Source organism: Terrapene carolina, unplaced genomic scaffold (genome assembly GCF_002925995.2).
Source record: "Terrapene carolina triunguis isolate 2854851 unplaced genomic scaffold, T_m_triunguis-2.0 Scaffold85, whole genome shotgun sequence".
Classification (NCBI taxonomy): Eukaryota; Metazoa; Chordata; order Testudines; family Emydidae; genus Terrapene; species Terrapene triunguis.
In genome coordinates, this window is record NW_020664436.1 from 1,394,567 (window position 1) to 1,414,033 (window position 19,467).

The 19,467-nt window shown below is 39.4% G+C and overlaps 1 protein-coding gene across 2 annotated transcripts in view; it reads right to left on the bottom strand.

Moving 5' to 3' along the window:
• Positions 1-19,467, bottom strand: part of BABAM2 (BRISC and BRCA1 A complex member 2) — a 307,510-nt gene that overhangs the window by 124,471 nt on the left and 163,572 nt on the right. For both annotated transcript variants that reach the window (XM_024198185.1, XM_024198186.1), the window contains exon 7: positions 3,580-3,689. In XM_024198185.1, the coding sequence (XP_024053953.1) occupies positions 3,580-3,689 (110 nt within the window). The remainder of the gene's footprint in view (positions 1-3,579; positions 3,690-19,467) is intronic.

Genomic DNA, 19,467 nt, shown 5'->3' on the forward strand with positions numbered 1-19,467 from the left:
TTTTCACAGTGCGGGAAGCAGCGGGGGCCGAGGGATGTGCTGGCCGCCCTTCCTGCCGCCCCCATTGGCCTGGAGCGGCGAACCACGGCCAGTGGGAGCCACGATCGGCCGAACCTGCGGACGTGGCAGGTAAACAAACCGGCCCGGCCTGCCAGGTGCCTTCCCTGAACAAGTGGTGGACTGGCTTTGAGAACGATTGGTGTAGAGCACATCTTATTTCGCAATGTGGGTGAGAACTGGACAGCGAGCCTATGGCTATTCTGTGGCCAATATATTCCTCTCTAATGTGAAAACAGTAGCAGGTAGGACAAAATCACCTGCAAATCGTTATGGGTCTGTTAAGCTCAACTCTCTTCTGCATCTTCTCATAGAGAAAGCACTGTGGCACTGGAGCATGCAAGGGGCGTGCCTGTATTCCCTGGTCCAAGATCCACAGGAAAAGACAAAGGCCTTGTCTACACTAAAGGGAAAAATCGATCTAAGCTACGCAATTTGAGTTACGTGAATAGCATAACTGAAATCGACATAGCTTAAATCTACTTACCACTAGATATGCACTACGTGACATCGACGGGAGACGCTCTCCCATCGACTCCCCTTACTCTTCTCGATCAGGTGGAGTACAGGAGTCGACAGGAGGTCTTAACTAGACCCGCTAAATCGACCGCCGATGCATCGATCCTCCGGTAAGTGTAGACAAGCTCAGAGAGGACACCAAGGATCTCTGCCCCGTGAAGACAGTTCTTCCACTTCCACACTTTTCCATATAGTACCATCCTCTGAGCTTTGGCACTGATGTGCTGCCACTGGTTAGTCATCTATCAACTAAGTACTTCTGCTATCTTCAGGCTGTTGAAGGGGCTGAGTTACCTCTGGTCAGGGCAGTAAAACTTACTAAGGGCTTGTCTATACTTGAAAGTTAACTGGGATTATGGCACAGTGTGATTTTAAAGTGCAACACCTGTTCCTGAATAACTCCACTCCTGAACAAGAGTGTCCACACACGGAGTTAATCAGGAACAATTACTCTGAATGGGAAACATGCTGAATTGAGAGGCTGTTCCCCAACTCTTCTCCCTTTCCATCAACATGCCCTCTGTCTCCATGAAGTGGAACTAGGTTGACCATACGTCCCGTTTTGGCTGGAACAGTCCCTTTTTTAAGCCCTGACCTGGCCGACCTGACTTCTTTGGCAAACAGGATTAATACCCACTTTTGTCAAAAAAGTAGGGTGCGGAGGAACATGCCCGGGGGGGGGGGGGGGAAGAGTAGTGATGCCAGCCCCAGCCCTCAGAGTGGGGGAGTCCTTGGGTCAGCCCCACATGGTGTCCCGTTTGGAAATATGATCACCTAGAACTCCTGCATAGTTGCTAGAGAAGAATAGTAAGACCTAGGCAGCTGGGGGGGGGGTGAGGAAGGGGGAGAGGAGATAAGATACTAATGCACCTTCAACCTGCAGATTTTCTGTATAATTACTTCCCTACACACTGCAGAGAGGAAATTTATGGTAGACCAATATATCATCACTTGTACTGGAGATAGGAACAGTGAAATTACCAAGTAAAGTAACTGACCATTATCTGCATTATTCTGGCCAAAAAAGTACCAGCAATACTATTATTACTACTACTAATTTGAATCTCCCATCTAAGGGCAACAAACAACTTCAATGAATGTATTAGTTAAACCTCACAACACACGTGTGGAGCACTGTAACTAAGTACAACAGTTTATAGAAAAATAAATAGGCCCAGAGACATTATGTAACTTGCCTAAATTCATTACATTAAATGCATTTGATGATACAATCAGGTTAATTCAGCATTTATTAAAAAAGAAATCAGTTCATATAATCAATTACTTTAATCTAACTGCATGCAACTTGTTACCCTAATCAAGGGTACCTGAGCTAACCTTTTCACTACCACAAAGCTCATCAGAGAAAATGACTTGTATTTAAAATGAGCCACTAATGAAATCAACACAGCCATAAATAATGTTAAATGAAAGAGAGAACAAAAACCTTTTCTAAAATAAGGTTAGATGCTAAAAAGACTTGAAAACTCAAAAGAAGCAATATATACATTTTCTACAGATTTTTCTTCCCAGATACCTTGTAAACCTTATGATTTTATCTCAGGTTTTTTTAACCCATCTACTTGGTCATCCAGCTTATCCATATCAATGCCTTTTTGGTTTAAATATCAGAATGTCATGCCCTTTTGCAAACTCTATGCATTATTAGTGAGCTATGCTAAAACTATTGTAGTCAGTACTTTTCCATCTCTTCTACTCCACCCAAGGTGTTTTCAGCAGTTGAAAGGAATGTCATTTCAGTATTGACCAGAAAAACAAAAGCACTGAATCAGTGTTAGCTTTAACTTGACCTCTGTGTAACTGCAAAGTCTAATATAGTTACTTCTGTGTAGTAATGTAGATAAACCAAGTAAAATGCTTAACAAGGCAAAACAAAAGAAGAGGAAAAACGAGCTCTCCTTTTAAGGTGTATTTATTAATATCAAACACTTCCCCCACTACCCTTGGTTCCTTATTCTGCACTCTAGAGTTAGGGTTAGAGTTAGGCAACCAGACCTCCTCCCCCATACTAAGAAGTCTTTTCAATATTCCTCTGTAAGGGCATTATGAATCTTTGAAGTTTTCTTCAAGGTAACAAACTAGGAAGCTTTTCTTTTGGGAAACTTTCATTTGTCAGGTGCCGTGCAAAATAAGGACTTGCACTACAAGATCTTCCAACTTATCTCTAAGTGAAAGTCACTTGTAAGCCTGAAGTGCTTTTCGTGAAACTTTCAAGCAGATATTTCAAGACTGAAGGGGAGGGGGAACATTGGGACATTGTTAATTCCAAAAATGGAAGAAGCAAAATCTAATTTAGGAAGCAGATAGATTTTTCCCTCTGACCCTTCCATTTTAGGAGTAAAAATTAGTTTATTAGCAAGTCTGTGTGCCAACTGTGTTGTCCAACAACCTTAAAATGAAATATTCTGCCCCCCCCCCGGAAAAACATCTTACTGAGACTGCAAATTCCTGTCCACAGTTAACAAATATAGCCTTACAGCTCTTGTAATAAACATTGATTCGAAACTGCTTAACTGTATCCATTTCTATTGTACAAACTGCCTCTCTTCAGGGAATATGTATCAATCACACACAGGCACAGTGTACACCTACACATACATAGATATATAAACACAATTTTAAAAAAACAAAGCTCTCCCATCCCTGGGGGAAATCTGCCTGCTAAGCTGAACCTGATGCCGCTTCCAGTACGAGTCATTCCAGGAAAATGTAGGTTGATTTTCAGGGATCAGTGGACCCCACAACAGTCTCGCCAATGGTGGCTCAGCTCTATAAGTGGTAGGCACATAAAAATGGAACTGGCAAGACTAACTGAATTGCTCCCTTCCAGTCAAAGCCAATTACAGTAATCACTATCATGGCTTTTGTCAATTAAAAGTCAAAGTGGTTTTATGGCCTACCAAAGACTTCCTACAGAAACAATCAGAGTAAAAATTAAAAGTTCTGAGAAGAACTGGAATATTCAACAATTATTCTACTTACTGTTCAATACGTGGGGACAGATATAGCTTGGGGAAAACCTGAGCAGCTTCTGTATCCTCAAAACTGACTGAAAGAAGAGCAACATCCTCTCCTGGATCTTCATTCACATCCTGAATATAAAGAAAAAGCAGGTAACATCAAACTTTACTTTAAGTAATCAGAAACTTACTAGTAAGGGGTCAAAAAGGGTCAAATACCCAGAGTAGGTAAAAGAGACATCATAAAGGTTGAAGGGCCTCAAATTTGACAATTTAAAAAAAATCTGTTTGTAAATTTCACTTAATTTTTTAAAATATTTTGACAACAAATTCCGCAGTGCTCATTTTTCTTCAATGAATCAAAAGAAAATCAATTATACTAGCCCAGCATTCACAAGCAACCCCTTACAGTAACATACCATCTTTTCAGTGTGTTGGAGCATAAACATTTCAGTAAAAAACAGATTTCATTTCTAAGATTCCTGGGATTGTTATAAACAACTGATGAAAATACCAAAGAATCTTCATATAATATCGTTGGGTCATTGAGTTATACACCCAAATGTTACATTTATAAACTTTTGTTGAAGTATATAGATCTGATTCTTTGCTGTGTTCAGCTTCTGTTTGAGCTGAGGGTGGCAGGGATTCGGGGGGGGGGGGGGGGGAGGAGAAGGGAGGAGAGGGTGACATTAAGGTGTAGGCTATGGCTCCCTGATTCTCTTCCCCAGCCCTGGCCTCAGTGCAAGTTAGAGTGTGCATTTAAGGCTGCCCTTTCATAACTAATCTCTGAGGTGTCTCTCTCTAATTTAGGCCCTATCTGCACATAACTTCCAGCTGTGATTTTGTAACCTGTAAGTGGTAGTGACCTTAAATGACATCAAGTAACATAGGGCAATTCATTGCCCATAGAGTAGTCTTTCAACATATTTGTGTCTGACCCTAGCTCTCTGATAAACTGTATTTGCTTCTATCCATTTAGGAAAAATATGGGTTATTCTTCCATAGTGACAGGACATAGCCCTGCAGACAAACACAAAGTAGCATCAACGATACACACAGCAATATGCTCTGGGATGCTCTATCACACCATAGTTGTGAGGAAGAAGGAACATCTGTTAAACCTAATAAACAATGCTAATAACAATTAAACAATTAAACCTATTAAACAAAGCCAGGTGATCCAGCTCAACCTACCAAACACAGAGCATGTTGACTGGTTATAGGAAGATAATCATGTGCCAGCCCAGGCTTCTGGCTGGAGTGAAATACTACTGGCTGTCATGGATTCTAGCAGCATATAAACCATGTGGTGTATGCTGACCCAAACCATACCAGTGACTTGTTACAAACACAGTTAAAAACTGTAGTGTGGCAGGGCCTTAGAACAGGCTGGCCATATTACACAAAACAATAAGAAAGAGCGGACAGTGTTTTTTCAGATATTTCTTCACTCTGTGGCATAGTTCTGATCTACAATACAACAATAGTGATCACAGTCTACAATACCTCCCCCCAGTATTGCATATATTTTCATGGCTAGAGAAAATTTGAGACAATTAACATCTTTCACTCCTGAAGTCTAAGTGCAATATTAACTGTGTTGTCCCTATTAACTTGCTAAGTCACACTAATCAGACAAACAGAAGTGTTAAAACTGATTAAGCAGTACAGTCTAATGACCAAAAGGATCTTGTTTTAATTGACAAGCATTTGTCACATGATGCAAGATATAGAGTACGTTTACCCTTTTCATATCCAGGGTATTTTCAGGACCACAAATTCTTTTTATGCTGGAAACCCTTTTCAAACACCATGCTCACATTAGCACTGAACAAATGCTTTTTATTGGTTGCACAACAGCATGGCAAAAATTGAACAGTTAAAATCCCACATGAGTATTGTTAATGCTCAAATAGATCAAAAGTTCACCTCTCCACCCACGCACTCAATACAATGTGACAGTACGGGTACAGTTTCTAGAATATACCATCTAGCTCTACCTTCCTTCCTTCAAGATCTCAGTGATCAAAAGGACTCCAAAAAGACCGAGATATAAAAGAACATATATCAGGAAACTAAAGGAAAATTATCAAGAATTATTATGACCACTAATAACAGCATTTAATAGGGACTTTCATGGTGGATGAAATTTTAAAATATATAATCTTACACGAACACAATGCCTTTGACATTTTAAGTTGCAACAAGTTGAAGTTTGCAATACAGGTAGTAAACCCGGTTGCCTAATTTTTCTCCCTCTATAAAAAATAATATACAATAGTAACAAGTTAATGGTGCAACTACTTCTGCCAACATGGCATTGCACTGAATATTAATATAGCTAAATTCAGTACAAGTTTGTGGAAAGAAACTGACATTTGTCCACTACATTTCAGATTGTCATTTTTCAAATATACGGTATAAAAAAGGTCAATCAGTTACAGACACAATTTGCTTAACTCTCCAAAAAAGGTTTAAAAAGTACCATAATACAGTAACTGTTGCAGAGCTGTTATGAAACTGGCTGACCTGTGGCTCACCCTGGCCAACCTAGGATGGCCCCAGAGCTATCACAATACAAAGTCGCAAAAAGGTCATTTTTGTATAGATTGGCTGGACCTAAGTGCACATTACTTTATGTCAGACTATCAAACATTATTATAATTAAGTCCTTTTGTACATAACAACACACTGTTTATTTCTTTCATACTGTACTTTGTTACTTTTATTTATGCAACAATCTGCTTGGTGGAACTGCATTCAACCTTAGTATGTCGGTTACAATTGCTGTTTATAAAACTAAATTGAAAACACATGTTGTACAGATAAACTATGGTAAAAAAATCTGGCTTTTAAATTAACGGACCTTTTTGATGTGTCTGTGCCAGTCAAGATTTAACCCCTCAGAGCTGCATCTCTACAGACCTGTTAATGATTAGATGACTTGATATTCAGTGTTTGTGTTGGGAAACAATGATCTTTTCAAAGGACAAAGGCAGCTCCCTCGCAGGGATCACCAGAGTCAAAAGGCCAAGGATGTTTTTATGTTTCGTACCAAGCTATAACCAGACATTATTTCCCCGTCTGTCTACATTTTGTGCATGGGTTTTAGTCTCAAAGAACAGGCAAAATAGAACTAATACAACGGACCAAGTAAAATAACAAAGCAAAAGCACCCTTTTTATTATTATTTTTAATTTAGTTTCAGAAAGAATGATATATTTAGAGAATATACTTTCCTATTACTGTATCTTCCTTCGTGTCATAAGCAAATTTTGTTTCTTCAGTATTTTTCCCGTTTCCAGAATACAAAAAGAAAAAGGTACTCGAACTTAAATGGCAACAAATTCTGAATATTTAAAACGAAACAATCTTTTGCACAACATATAATTAACCATGGAACTTGCTGCGACGGGATGTTGTTAAAGCAAGTAGCTCATACATTTCAGAACAGAATTAGACACTTGTATGAATTAAGAATGGAATTTTTATAATGAATAATAGCATCTGTAGTTACACTAGTTAGGCTAAACATAATAATACTTAGCATTTATATAGCTTCTTTCATCAGAAACTTTATAAAAGGTGGTATTATTTATATTCAGTTCCCCATCTGTAAAATGGAGATAATAATCCTTCTCTACATCACAAAAGTATTGTGTGACATAATGACAATGTTTGCAAAACATTTTGAGATTCTTGGATAAAGCACATGGTAGTAAGTAAAAATATCGAGTTCTCAGTAATACACAATATCTTAAAGGGACATTTTAAGCAACTTGAAATCTAGCCCACTTAAAAAAAATATACAGAATTAAAACTAGTTCCAGGATGTCCCTCCAACAGTTTAAGTGGCTTTTTTACAATTATACATTTCTACTTTAAAAAATGCTCTCTCTCCCCTATTTCACTGTGAAAAACTCACGCAACAGAGAAAATGGACTGCACAGAAAGTCAGTGAAAATGACTATAAAAGTGCTGTCAAATGGACAATGTAAAGAAACTAAAAGAAAAAGATGGATTTTCCTCTAGTCTCTTTCAGTTAGTCACTTCCAGTGCTGCTTATGACAACAGCAGGTAAAACATTTCAGACGTAAGTGCAATTTTTAAGTTTTTGACAAACTGGAAGAAAAGTCACAACTCTCAGTTGTCATTTATATTGTACACCCATGTCAGAACTTTAGTAAATAAGAATCAGGATGATAATCTACCAGTAAATCCTGAAAACTACTAAAAGTCTCCAGGTTTTGTGAAAATACAAAACCAACACAAAAGTTATGAAAAGTGTGGTTCTGAGCCATTCAAAGAAAAAAAATGATCTGTCCTTGGAAGCTTAAATAAGGGACACCAAGTAACATAGGAACCAAAAGGACCATATAATTGACTTGTATTTCAATTTATATTAATTAGCACTATCTAAATGATCATGTGCTAGATTTCATTCACAGCTAATGAAGCTGCCATTCACAAATACCCTTCAGTTTTACATTTTACTGGAACAGCTGTATCTCTTTCACAAAAATTTATCCTTTTGTAAATTAATATGGATTGTGGTTAACTGTTAATACCAAAACCACATTTTATATTTTGAATTTAAAAGCATTGTTTTCCTGAGTCCTACCTATTGTAAATGAAAACTGGGAATTTACGGGAACTGAGGATTTATGATGAGTCAGATGGTTGATAGCTAGTCCAACCAAAACATCTGCTCGTCACAGTCACAACTGCTATAATCCATTTCCTCTTGGGTCTGGAGCATAACCAAGTTGCAGATTAGGGCTCTTCTTCCTTAAAAATGCAGATTCTGGAAAATCGGGCATAACTCAGAAAAGGTAATCTAGAAGCTTTTTTGTCTTGCTACCTTAGTTTGTAGTATACTTTCAAGAAGAGACATTTCTATAATTTGATTTCCAAAATATTCAACCTGTTTTCTTCAAAGCAGTTGTGTTTCTTTATAGCACTTACACTTCAATTATGTCAAGAGGCTACTTAATCAACTACCTCCTTTTTTGTGTAACCTATCGTTGTTATTATTAATGTTTGTACTGCAATAGTGCCCAGAGGTCCTATTCAGGATGGGAGCTCCACTGTGCTAGGTGTTGTAGAAACATATATTAAGACACATCTTGGACCCTGCTCTGAACAGCTTGCAGTCTAAGAACACACGCACCATGGTGAGGATGTGGGGACAGGGACATTTTCGAACAGACACAATTTTAATATATTTATATACACATAATATTTTTGCTTCTTTTTTAACACACTTCCCAGTAACAACTATTATGGTCCCCTGGTAGGGTAAGCAAGTGATGCGTCACTGAAGGAATGAGAACATAACTAAAAACAATGCCATGAAATTGAGAAAAAGTAAACAGGCTGTTACCAGGAAATACTTCTTAACTGGGTGTTCTATCATATTGTGGAATAAGCTCTCCTGTCACTTAAAAATTTTAACACTATACTTGACAAAGTACTGGCAAATATACTGCAGGGAACAAACCTGTGTTGGCCAGAGACTGGAGTTCTTTTCCATTTTTAACCTTTATGATTCTGTGAAAGGGGAGTAAAATTAAAGCGAAATAAACTGTTAGTGTGTGTCAGCAGGGTTCACATGAACAATAAGACTGCAGCAGGCTAATGAGAGTTAAATTCACACAGCAGCTTGCCATAAACTAACTGTTCATGTAGACAAGCCCTACGTTTAGTAGTTTAAAAAAAATAACGAAACACATAGGGAAAAGTAATAAGAAATCAGGAGACGCAAATGCTCACTCTCAGTCTCCCCTGTTTCACTCTGGGGAGAAGACTTAATTATTCCAGAAAGTGCTTTCTTGTGTCTTCCAGGAAATCCATCAGGATTGATCAAGGGGTGCCCATTCTTTAAATAGCATAATTTATTAAAAGAGAGGCAGTCACCTTGCTTGCACTACACATAGTACTGAAACGTTACAAAAAAACCAGCTCATATATCAAGCTAATACATTATGAAATCTTTACCAAAATACTAATCAGGATAAAGTTCTGAAACTACAAAAAATGCCTACACACTGCTTTAGGCGGCAAACACTTTGGTTAGCTGGAAGCTGTTTTTGATCTTCATCAAAAGTTATACAGATCTAAATTGTAGTGTCTGAAGAATATTTGCACAACTTGAATAGTTCATCTGTTGTAGAATATACCCAGTCTTCTTCATTAAAATGAATACAGAACTAACTTTATTAAACTTACAAACTGAATATTTGGTGAGCAAGAGAGAATCATTAGCAGCACCAAGGAGGATCCCTCTAGGCGTCCATAATCAGCTATAAAGACACACAGGACATTACTCATGCATAAGCAAGGCACCAGTTGTATGAGTTTTCTGAGAATTTTACATATAAATATATGGTGCCTGCCTACCATGAGCAACATTATGGGTCTGGTATCTATCCAAGCAGTTTTCTTTTAGGGCATACATGGTAACTCACCACTACATTCCCTGTACAAGAGGGAAACAGCATAGAATTAGACAAACAACTCTGTTTTGAAGAGCATAGAAAAACCAGCACATTAAAGAATAAATACATAAGATAATATTCTTGTCTATGGGAATACACGTTAGACATCACAACTTCCAAATTGGTTTTGTCCACTTATGTGGCATTTACTTTGCACCTATCTCATAAAGAACACAAGCAACCTCAAAATATGGAGCAATTTCTTTTAAAGAGTTAACTGAACACTGTGGGAAGCAAGAGCAGGATTATGGACTTGATAGACCAAAGCCTGTATGAGAAAAATGCTAGAATAGTCTCTCTAATGCAGGGGTGGGCAAACTTTTTGGCCTGAGGGCCACATCGGGTTTCTGAAATTGTATGGAGGGCTGGTTAGGGGAGGCTGTGCCTCCCCAAACAGCCAGGCGTGGCCCGGCCCCCGCCCCCCCTCCCACCCCCCCCGCCTCCTGCCCCCCGGAGGGCCCCCCCCCCCCGGGACTCCTGCCTCACCCAACCCTCCCGTTCCCTATCCCCTGATGTCCCCACCAGGACCCCGGCCCCATCCACCACTCCCCCACTCCCTGTCCCCTGACCGCCCCCGGATCTCCTGCCCCTGACTGCCCCCCCCAACCCCATCCAACCCCTCCTCTCATTCCTAACTGCCCCCCCTCCCCCGGGACCCCTGCCTCATCCAACCACCCCTCTCCCTGTCCCCTGACCGCCCCCGGAACCTCTGCCCCTGAATGCTCCCCCCACCCCATCCAACCCCCCCCCTTCCTGACTGCCTCCTCAGGATCCCTACCCCCACTCAACCACCCTGTTCCCCGCACTCTGACCGCCCCGATCCCTATCCACACCCCCGGCCCTGACCACCACCCCGAACTCCCCTGCCCTCTATCCAACCCCCCCTGCTCCCTACCCCCTTACCGCAATGCCTGGAGCACCGGTGGCTGGCGGCACTACAGCTGCGCCGCCCAGAGCATCACGACAGGCAGCTGCGCCAACCACCTGGAGCCAGCCACGCCACCGCACAGCACAGAGCACCGGGTCAGGCCGCAGCTCTGCAGCTCCACCGCCCAGAGAACTGCGCCAGCTGAGGCTGTGGGGGAGGGGGAACAGGAGGGGAGGGGCTGGGGGCGAGCCTCCCAGGCCAGGAGCTCAGGGGCCGGGCAGGAGGGTCCCATGGGCCGGATGTGGCCCGCGGGCTGTAGTTTGCCCACCTCTGCTCAAATGGATAAATATGGATGACTTTTAAGAACAGATAAAAAGTTTAGCTGGTTTTGCACTAAAATGTGTACAATCTGTAAATGCAACAGTGCAACGGTTACAAATGAGATTCATTATATTCTACTCTAAAACTGGAATTTTTATGTCTTCACAAAGCCCTCTACCTATTGGATGTGCTTTAATGACATTGTGCCAAGGTGGGGTTTTTTTTTGGTTTGTTTTTAATACTAAGGACCTGATTCTGCAAGTTGCTCAGCATCATCAACTTCAATTGAGTCAATGAGAGTCAAGCACCTCAGCATATTGCAGAAAACGCTGAGCATCTCATATCATCAGGCTCCACATTAAGACTTCAACATAACATTTACACAGTGGAGAATATTTGTAGAATGGATTACTACTTACAATCATCAAGAATTCACAATAGGGAGGAAATGTGACCGATTAGTTAGAGCACAACAATAGAAGTAAAAACCGCTGGGTTCTGGTTCCTGGTTTTCCCATTGATTTTCTGTATGACTCCCAATAAAGTATGTTAATTTCTCTGTGCCTCAGTTTGCCCCACTGTAAAATAGGGATACCTATCTTTCTCAAAGAGGTATTAAGAGGCTTAACTAATCAGTGTCTGCAAGCTGATTATAAGTGGAAAACTTTTCGAAAACGTTACAAAGTTGTTCTATTTCTACCTCTTTTTCCGGTGTTTTATCATCATATCCAAAACGGCAGAGCATTATTCAGTATCTCTATATGAAGAATGTCTTTTGCTTTCCTAGTTGGGAAAACATGAAGTTCTATGCTTTGGGAACAGATGCCAACAGCATCACATCTCTCATAAGGCTTCAAACAAGACAAACACAGGTCTCTCAGCCATCAGTGGCAAATAATGGGGCACATGAAAGACCTGGAGACTCCAAAGTTTAATAATTTTTCTGAAAATATTCTTCCTCCAGCATGTCTGCGCTTATAACCATGAATCATTCCATTCACTCTGACCAAGCCACATTGCTTTGTGTGCCTACCTAAAATCAATTTTCTCTCTTGAAACCAAGAACACTAATACATTTTTCAAAAAAAATTATCAAGATTTAAGCAATTTTTTTGAAGCATGACAGTTTGATGATAGGTTAAATCACAAGACCTATTGGTTTGGGATAGTCAAGATGACAAACAAGTTACATTGATTTCTTGACACTGAAGGACAAAAGGTAAGTATTTGTATGTACTGATACATAACTGTATAAAATAACTCTTATTTTATTTCCGTTAACTTTTATGCCAATTATTGCATTGTAATCCAAACACTGAGCTACAAAATAACACTAACGATATCCATAATGGGCAGCACAGGAACTGTCGCCTTTCTGTAAGATGCATCATGTAACCCAGTAAATTGTGAACGATGTTGGTGGAAGTCAGGCAAACTCCCTCAGCTGATGCTGCCCCCTCCATCTCCACATTTCTGTGTATCAACAATCAGCACTCCATACTCCTCCAGCTCAATGTACAGCTAATCATCATGATCTTGGTTTGAGACTGGGAAAGTAATGAAATTTGTAGAGATGTAAAGGATTTACATTTAATGAAAATTAAAAACAAACGTTTTTGGGAGCCTGAATGTGTCACTTTATTAACTGATGATGGCCAGATTCTGCCACCTTCACTCACATTGAAATCAACAGTGCTACCAGTTGCGTAAGGAACTACTCAGTGTGAACAACAGCATCAGAATCTGGTGTTGAGAGCACAAGACTGAAAACTTTAATGCTGCTTCATAAGTACATATCTAGGTCAAATGGCCTTTAAAATATTGCTCCATAGTAGCGAAATATGATTCTTTCAGTTAATTGCTTCTTGGTTTAAATATAAGGGTAAGTATCTTGAGTACCTGAAAAGCATACATGTTTGCAGATGCAATGGGACTCAGGATTGAAGATCTGTAAAACTGGATATTCAGACTGATGCTGCCAGTGTCCTCAATCAGAGATCAAATGGGAGAGGGAGAGAGTGGAACTCTGCCCACTTGTATTGGCCCAATTCATGCCCTGTTCTAAGTATATTAATGAAACACTTGTTGAGACAGAGCACACATTTAATTTGTTCTCGTGTACATATGTTCATGTATGTTTCCTTGTTGCATAAAAACAAATTTTTCTGTCACCTTTTTTACAGCTTTTTGGGTCATTTTTTAATAAAACAAACATAAATTGATTGATAAAATAATAACAAAGAGGATTCCATGTATATTTCCCTGATAAGAGTGTTGCCTAGTACCCCTCCTGAAATGGTTCAGCTATACGATTATTAAACATTAGAGAAAACGTACAAAGCAAAAACTAAAATGGGGTGAAGCCCAGGTTTCTGCACTTATTCCTACATCTATGCTGTGAAGGAGGTTCAGCACAGGAAAATATTTTTAAATCAGACTAACTTTTCAACCATTCTTATTCCTCTCTGCAAACTTCTTTTATTACTTCCTGGTTCAGTGAAGATTATTCTGTGGAATCGTAAATATCATAGATTACATGGGTCACACCAAGAACTCTAGTATGAAGTTATAGTCTCGGATACCTTCAGTGAACCAGGAAGTACCAAGTTTTTACAGATGGAAAAAATGAATAATAAAAATGTCAGATAAAAACAAGCAAACAAATGTATTTGTGTTCAAGGCGCTCTCCTCCAGCCTGATTAGTTATTGTTATCTTGATTTCAGTATCTAAAATATTTTAAAGGATATTGTTAAGATGGAAATATTATCCGGTAATATATTTACCAACTGAAGTAGTCGCTTTTGTTAAAGTACTCGTAAAAGCTCTTTTTTGAAAATAATGTAAAATATACTTTAATAGGAAAACTCCATCATACAGTTGATTATGTATGATATGCTGTATTTGAAGCAGATTAATATGTACCTACATATTTTATAACTGTTTTAAAGAAAGGCTCTGTTATTATTATTCTTTTGTCCTTCTATTATGGCAGTGCCCAAAGACAAACAAGTTTGAGGCCCCATTGTTCTAGACTCTGTACAAACACAAAAAAGCAGAAACTATCTCTGCCCCAAAGAATTTATAATCTAAGAAAATAATGTGTTATATTTACATTTTGAGATTACTGATGACAAAATAGTACTTATTTTAGGTCAAAGGTAAGGATATTGATACAGAGTCTCTGGACTCTCGGGTTAGGCATAGTCCTTGGGTAGGGGAGGCAAAGGTGGAAATGCAATGCCTTTGTGGTATTAGGATCCTGAGGCTGGCCAGAAACCAGATTGGTTCCTGGAGTAAATTAGAGCAGCCTGAAGTTTGCTTAAAATTGTATCAAGTTGCCCTCCCATCCTTCCGCCCATCCATTCCAGCAGCCAAAGCACATCATACAAGCATGTGTATATATTTATATACTATCTTACTGAACCCATCCTGCTCTCTTTTAACAGATCCTAAGTAATTTTCATATCTGGATAGAGTCAGAAGACGTGCCTGCTCCAGTTCCACACTCACAATGACAAACACTGAGTTGTGCACATAATTGCTACAAAATACCTCAAGTTAAAGCATTTGGGTATTGAGACAGAGGCATAGATACTACTGCAGACAGACACTCCCTTTTCACAGTATTCTGCGAGCTATTCCTTGGTATCTGAGATACGTGCTTGCTCTGTTCTGCCACTTGCCCATCTCAGAGTAAATTTACCCTTTGTACTTATACACAATCAGCCCAGGGTGTGGAGGAATTATGTGCACAACGCCCAGTAATGATAGGTTGAAATTGTACTCCAATCAACTATAATGTCAAAACGAACTTCCTGACTCTGAGGACTTGTCTACATGGGGACATTTATTGGCATAACTATACCGGTATAACTCCCTGTGTGGACGCTCTTATACTGAAATATGAACGTCCACATGGGGCACTATACTTGTATAATTACAAGATATACTTATACCAATATAATTATGCCAGTAAATATCCCTGGGTAGACAAGCTCTGAGATTTGGTAGCATGAAGAATAATTTCCCAAAAGCTATGCACTCCCGCATTTCTCAAGAATTGCTGTTACTCATTGAAAATATATCAAATTAATTTTCCTTTTTCCTTTTTATAAATCATTAACAAACCAATCCTGAGTTGCATCTTCCCTAACTAGTTTCCACAAACAATGGTTAGCCTATTGGTCATTCAGTAACTGATCATTTTACTGATTCGCTATTTGTGGCATGTGATTAATCACTTAGGAAATATATTGCTTCATGTACAAATACTTGGGTATGCAAATAGGCCTGTTTGTACAAACAACAGCCATTCATCAAACTTTCATGTGAACAAAAACCCTTTCATGCAGATATTTCTAAATAATGAATAAGAAGAGGCACAAATATGGTTGCACCAGACAGTCAATTTGAATTTGAACAAACGTTTGCCAACTGTTTTTGCAGTTTTTGAATAGCTCTAGTTATTTGCTCATAACTTTAAGAAACATTCATCTTTGGGTTGAAATTGTCCATGCTTGGACTTTGCCTGAAGGTGAATTTTTAATGATAGTTTGACTGAGGACTAGAAAAGGTAAGACAGGGAAGAAACCTCACACTGGCTGGACGAAATCATCTACAACACATATTTTCATCTATAATTCTCTGACCTACTGTCCCTACACTTAAAAAAAATTTGAGACAACTCAAATGCAACTATAACATGCCAAGCCATCCTTAGGTGCTTGCTCATGCAAGAATGTGCTCTGCTGGTGGCTGGCCTCAGTTCCCCACCTTTCAGGGTCCCTCCAAACACTTCATCAGCATTTTCTTGGGCTGAAAACACCTTGGTCATGGGCTAATTTACTATTATACACATTTCAAAGGCATAAACTAAAGTCCCATATTGTAACTCAACATATCTCTCGCTCTCTTGCCTTTTGTCACTTTCAGCTCTTCAGTTCCTAATCTTCCTTCAAATTGAGGGGACCCTGGCTTATACCCGTCATCCTCTAATAGAGTTCAAAGGCTCAAATGACACAACAATGCAAACAACGTCTGTCTGTCTCGCGTCCTTCACATCCGAGCTCCCCAACCCTTGTATGGGAAGGTGGCCATAAGGCTGCTCGCCTGGCCTTCCTTCACCCCAGCACTCACTAAGATTGACAGGAAACATCCACTTTATCACTCTGCAGGCCCTTGCTTCCTTCAGCCCTGGTCCTCTCCCAGTTCTCTGCCCCTTATACAGGACGGTGACCACAGGGGCACTACAGGGCCTTCCTCTGGGTCTGGGGTCTCCACCTCCTGTCACCCAGACCTCCCTGCTTCTGGCCTGTCTTTCCTCCTTGTCTCCCAAGCCACATTCTATATCTCCTGCCCCAGGTGCCACCCCACTACCGAATCAGGTCTAGCCAGGATGCACCTGTTCATTCATAGGAAAACTGAGATTCCTCTCCATTAAAGGGGCTGCGTCACCCTGTGATGGTAACTCCATTATGTGAGTCTGTTATTTGTTTGCAGAATGCAAAAAAAGTCCTGCCATGGTTCATTTAAATCAAAAATGTTTCATTAAAAAAAGCCTATGTGATAAAAGACAAATGAGAGCACAACACTCTTATTAACTGGGAGGATAATCCTGAACTTGGCACAAATATCTCAATGGCAATTAAACCAACAAGCTGTGTCTGGTTGTTTGTCAATTTCTGACAGTGTCCCATGCTCAAGTCCCACACAACAGCTATCACTTGATTACTGTAATATTTAGTCTATCTGATAACACTATATATCAATATATGTATTAAGATGCATGGAAAAATATAATTATCTACGGAGATCTACTTTTCTACTGACAGAACTGCTGTACCAGATTTAATATATATTTTAACACAAGCTTGAACACACAAGACATTAACATTGACTCTAACCTCAAACCGTGAGAACAGAGAAAAAGATATGGGAAAAAGTAACCAGCAAGATATATTTTTTTTAATGGGCTTGTGCCCTTATTTGCTTATTAATGACGCATTAAGGTAAGTGCTAAAGATCCCTCCCATTGAAAGAAAGATAACCAGTCCTCCCTCACACACACTTTTTTTTCTCTCTCAAAGAATATCAAGAAAATCAAGTATGGACCTTTTTTGGTTTTAGTTAAATACTTGTTGGATGTACACTGAGACCTTTGCTTTTTCACCCCTTAATTGAAAGGGAGATATTGAACCTTTAACAAAGATACCTTTTCACCCAAACATTAACACAAATAACAACAAAAACCAAGTTTTAAAAAGTCTAAAAATTCCTTCCCCTCTCAAGTGTTCATCTTCGGTCTTTTGTGAAATACATGTTAGCTCTCCAGTTGTTCACAGAGTTCCAGGGCAGACAAGACCTAAATTTCTAACGTAAAACCCTAGCAGAATTTCTCATTTAGACCTGGCTTTTAGGAATTGTTTGTATATAATAAAGAAGCCTTAAAAAAGGAAAAACTTGTTTTCTCCCTTTGCAGTCTACACTTCAATAGTTTAGGTTCACAGTTCTCCTACATTAAGAAAGCCCTACTATAGTGGTGAACGTTCCCTGGATTATCTACCTGATTTAGCTTTCCATTTTCTTAATTCATCACTCTGTTGCCAGGAAATAAAAAAAAGAAAAAAGAACAAAAGCATATCCTGTGGTATTTTCCCCTCTACTACTGCAGAAGGAAAACTGATCTATCAGGAGTGATTTCAAGCTAACAAATCCCATAACTATGATTTACATCATTATTCAGTGATGATTTTGACAAACAAGGAAACAAACAAAACTCTGACTAGATGGTTTGTGGAAGAGAAATAAATCAGTGTATGACAAATGGAACAGGACTAAACTGTAAGAAATATTATTTTTTTATTTCTCAAGACAGTAAAGAAAGGACATTTTAAAATGTCCAATAGAAATTCCACAGGTTTTATTTTTCACATTAATACCTGGTGTTTAACTTATGTTATACCTTTGGGTACATAACACAATTAAATTTTGTTGTAAACGATACAGTGTGGTAAACAAAAGGTACTAACCTGACACCTTCAACCTGTCCCAAGCATTGGCTCTCTACTCTACTAAAGGTCTGTGGAGGAAGTCACACCACCAGCATAGTGCATATTGTGTCTTCATATGAAGCAGAAGTGATGGTCAGTGTATGCCATCCAGTAAAGTGAATTTTAGGGTAACATTCTGAATTTACCACCTTACACTGGCTATTGGAGACATATCCTACTATAGAAGGAATTTAGTAAAATGCCTTTATAGTGGCCATCATCTTGAATTTTCATTTTTTAAGCAATGCAAGATAGAGGGCAGTGGAGCAGGAAGAGGCCTGGAATTTGTTTTTTTAAACAAACATATGTTAGCAAAAAACTAAATTATATTGTAACAGATTATGATCCCATCTGGTGACACAGTGATGCCACGAAATCATGTCATAACCAGAAACCCCAGACGGAATGTCTCTCTTCAGATATTGGTGGGAATAAATCATTCTTCAATGCTGATTGTTGACTCAAGAGGGGCAATATTTTTTTTAATTCCTTGCCAATATTTGTACTCAGCTCTGGAAGAGTGGGAAACTCCTGGAGAGCCGGTATGGTTGCAATTTACAAACCCTGAAATAACACAAGCTATGAAACTGCTATGGACTAAGCTGCACCAAATGAAGCTGTTGAAACAGTCTGTTTTTTTCCCCTTCTTACACAAAAATAAGAACAGTTACTTGCTCTTCAGTAACTGAAATTCTTCAAGGTGGTGTTGTCAGCGAGGATCCCATTGTAGGTGCACATGCACTTCATGCATGCAAGACAGGAATATTTTGAATAGTTGTGTCTGTTGGGGCCATGCATTTACCCTGTTGTGCCTCTTTATGGACCAGTGTGAGGGCATAAAGGGAGGAGCAGCCAAAACTCTCCCTTAGTTCCCTTGCATTTCAAAACCCACGTTAGCTGAGGACTCCAAAAGCGGGGATGGAGGGTGTGTCCTAGATCCACACTGACAACAACTTGAAGACCCACAGTGACTGTAGAGTAAGTAACCATGTTTTCTTCTTTAAGTACATGTCAGTGTGGGTCCCATCAATGTGACTGGCAAGTATTACTCCTCTGGATGGTGGGATGAGAAGTGTCAGCTGCATCAGTTGAACAGTGATTGTAATGCTGTTCTCTTAAATTTAGCATCTCCCCAGGTGGCTAAGTCCAAAGCATAATATTTTACAGTGGT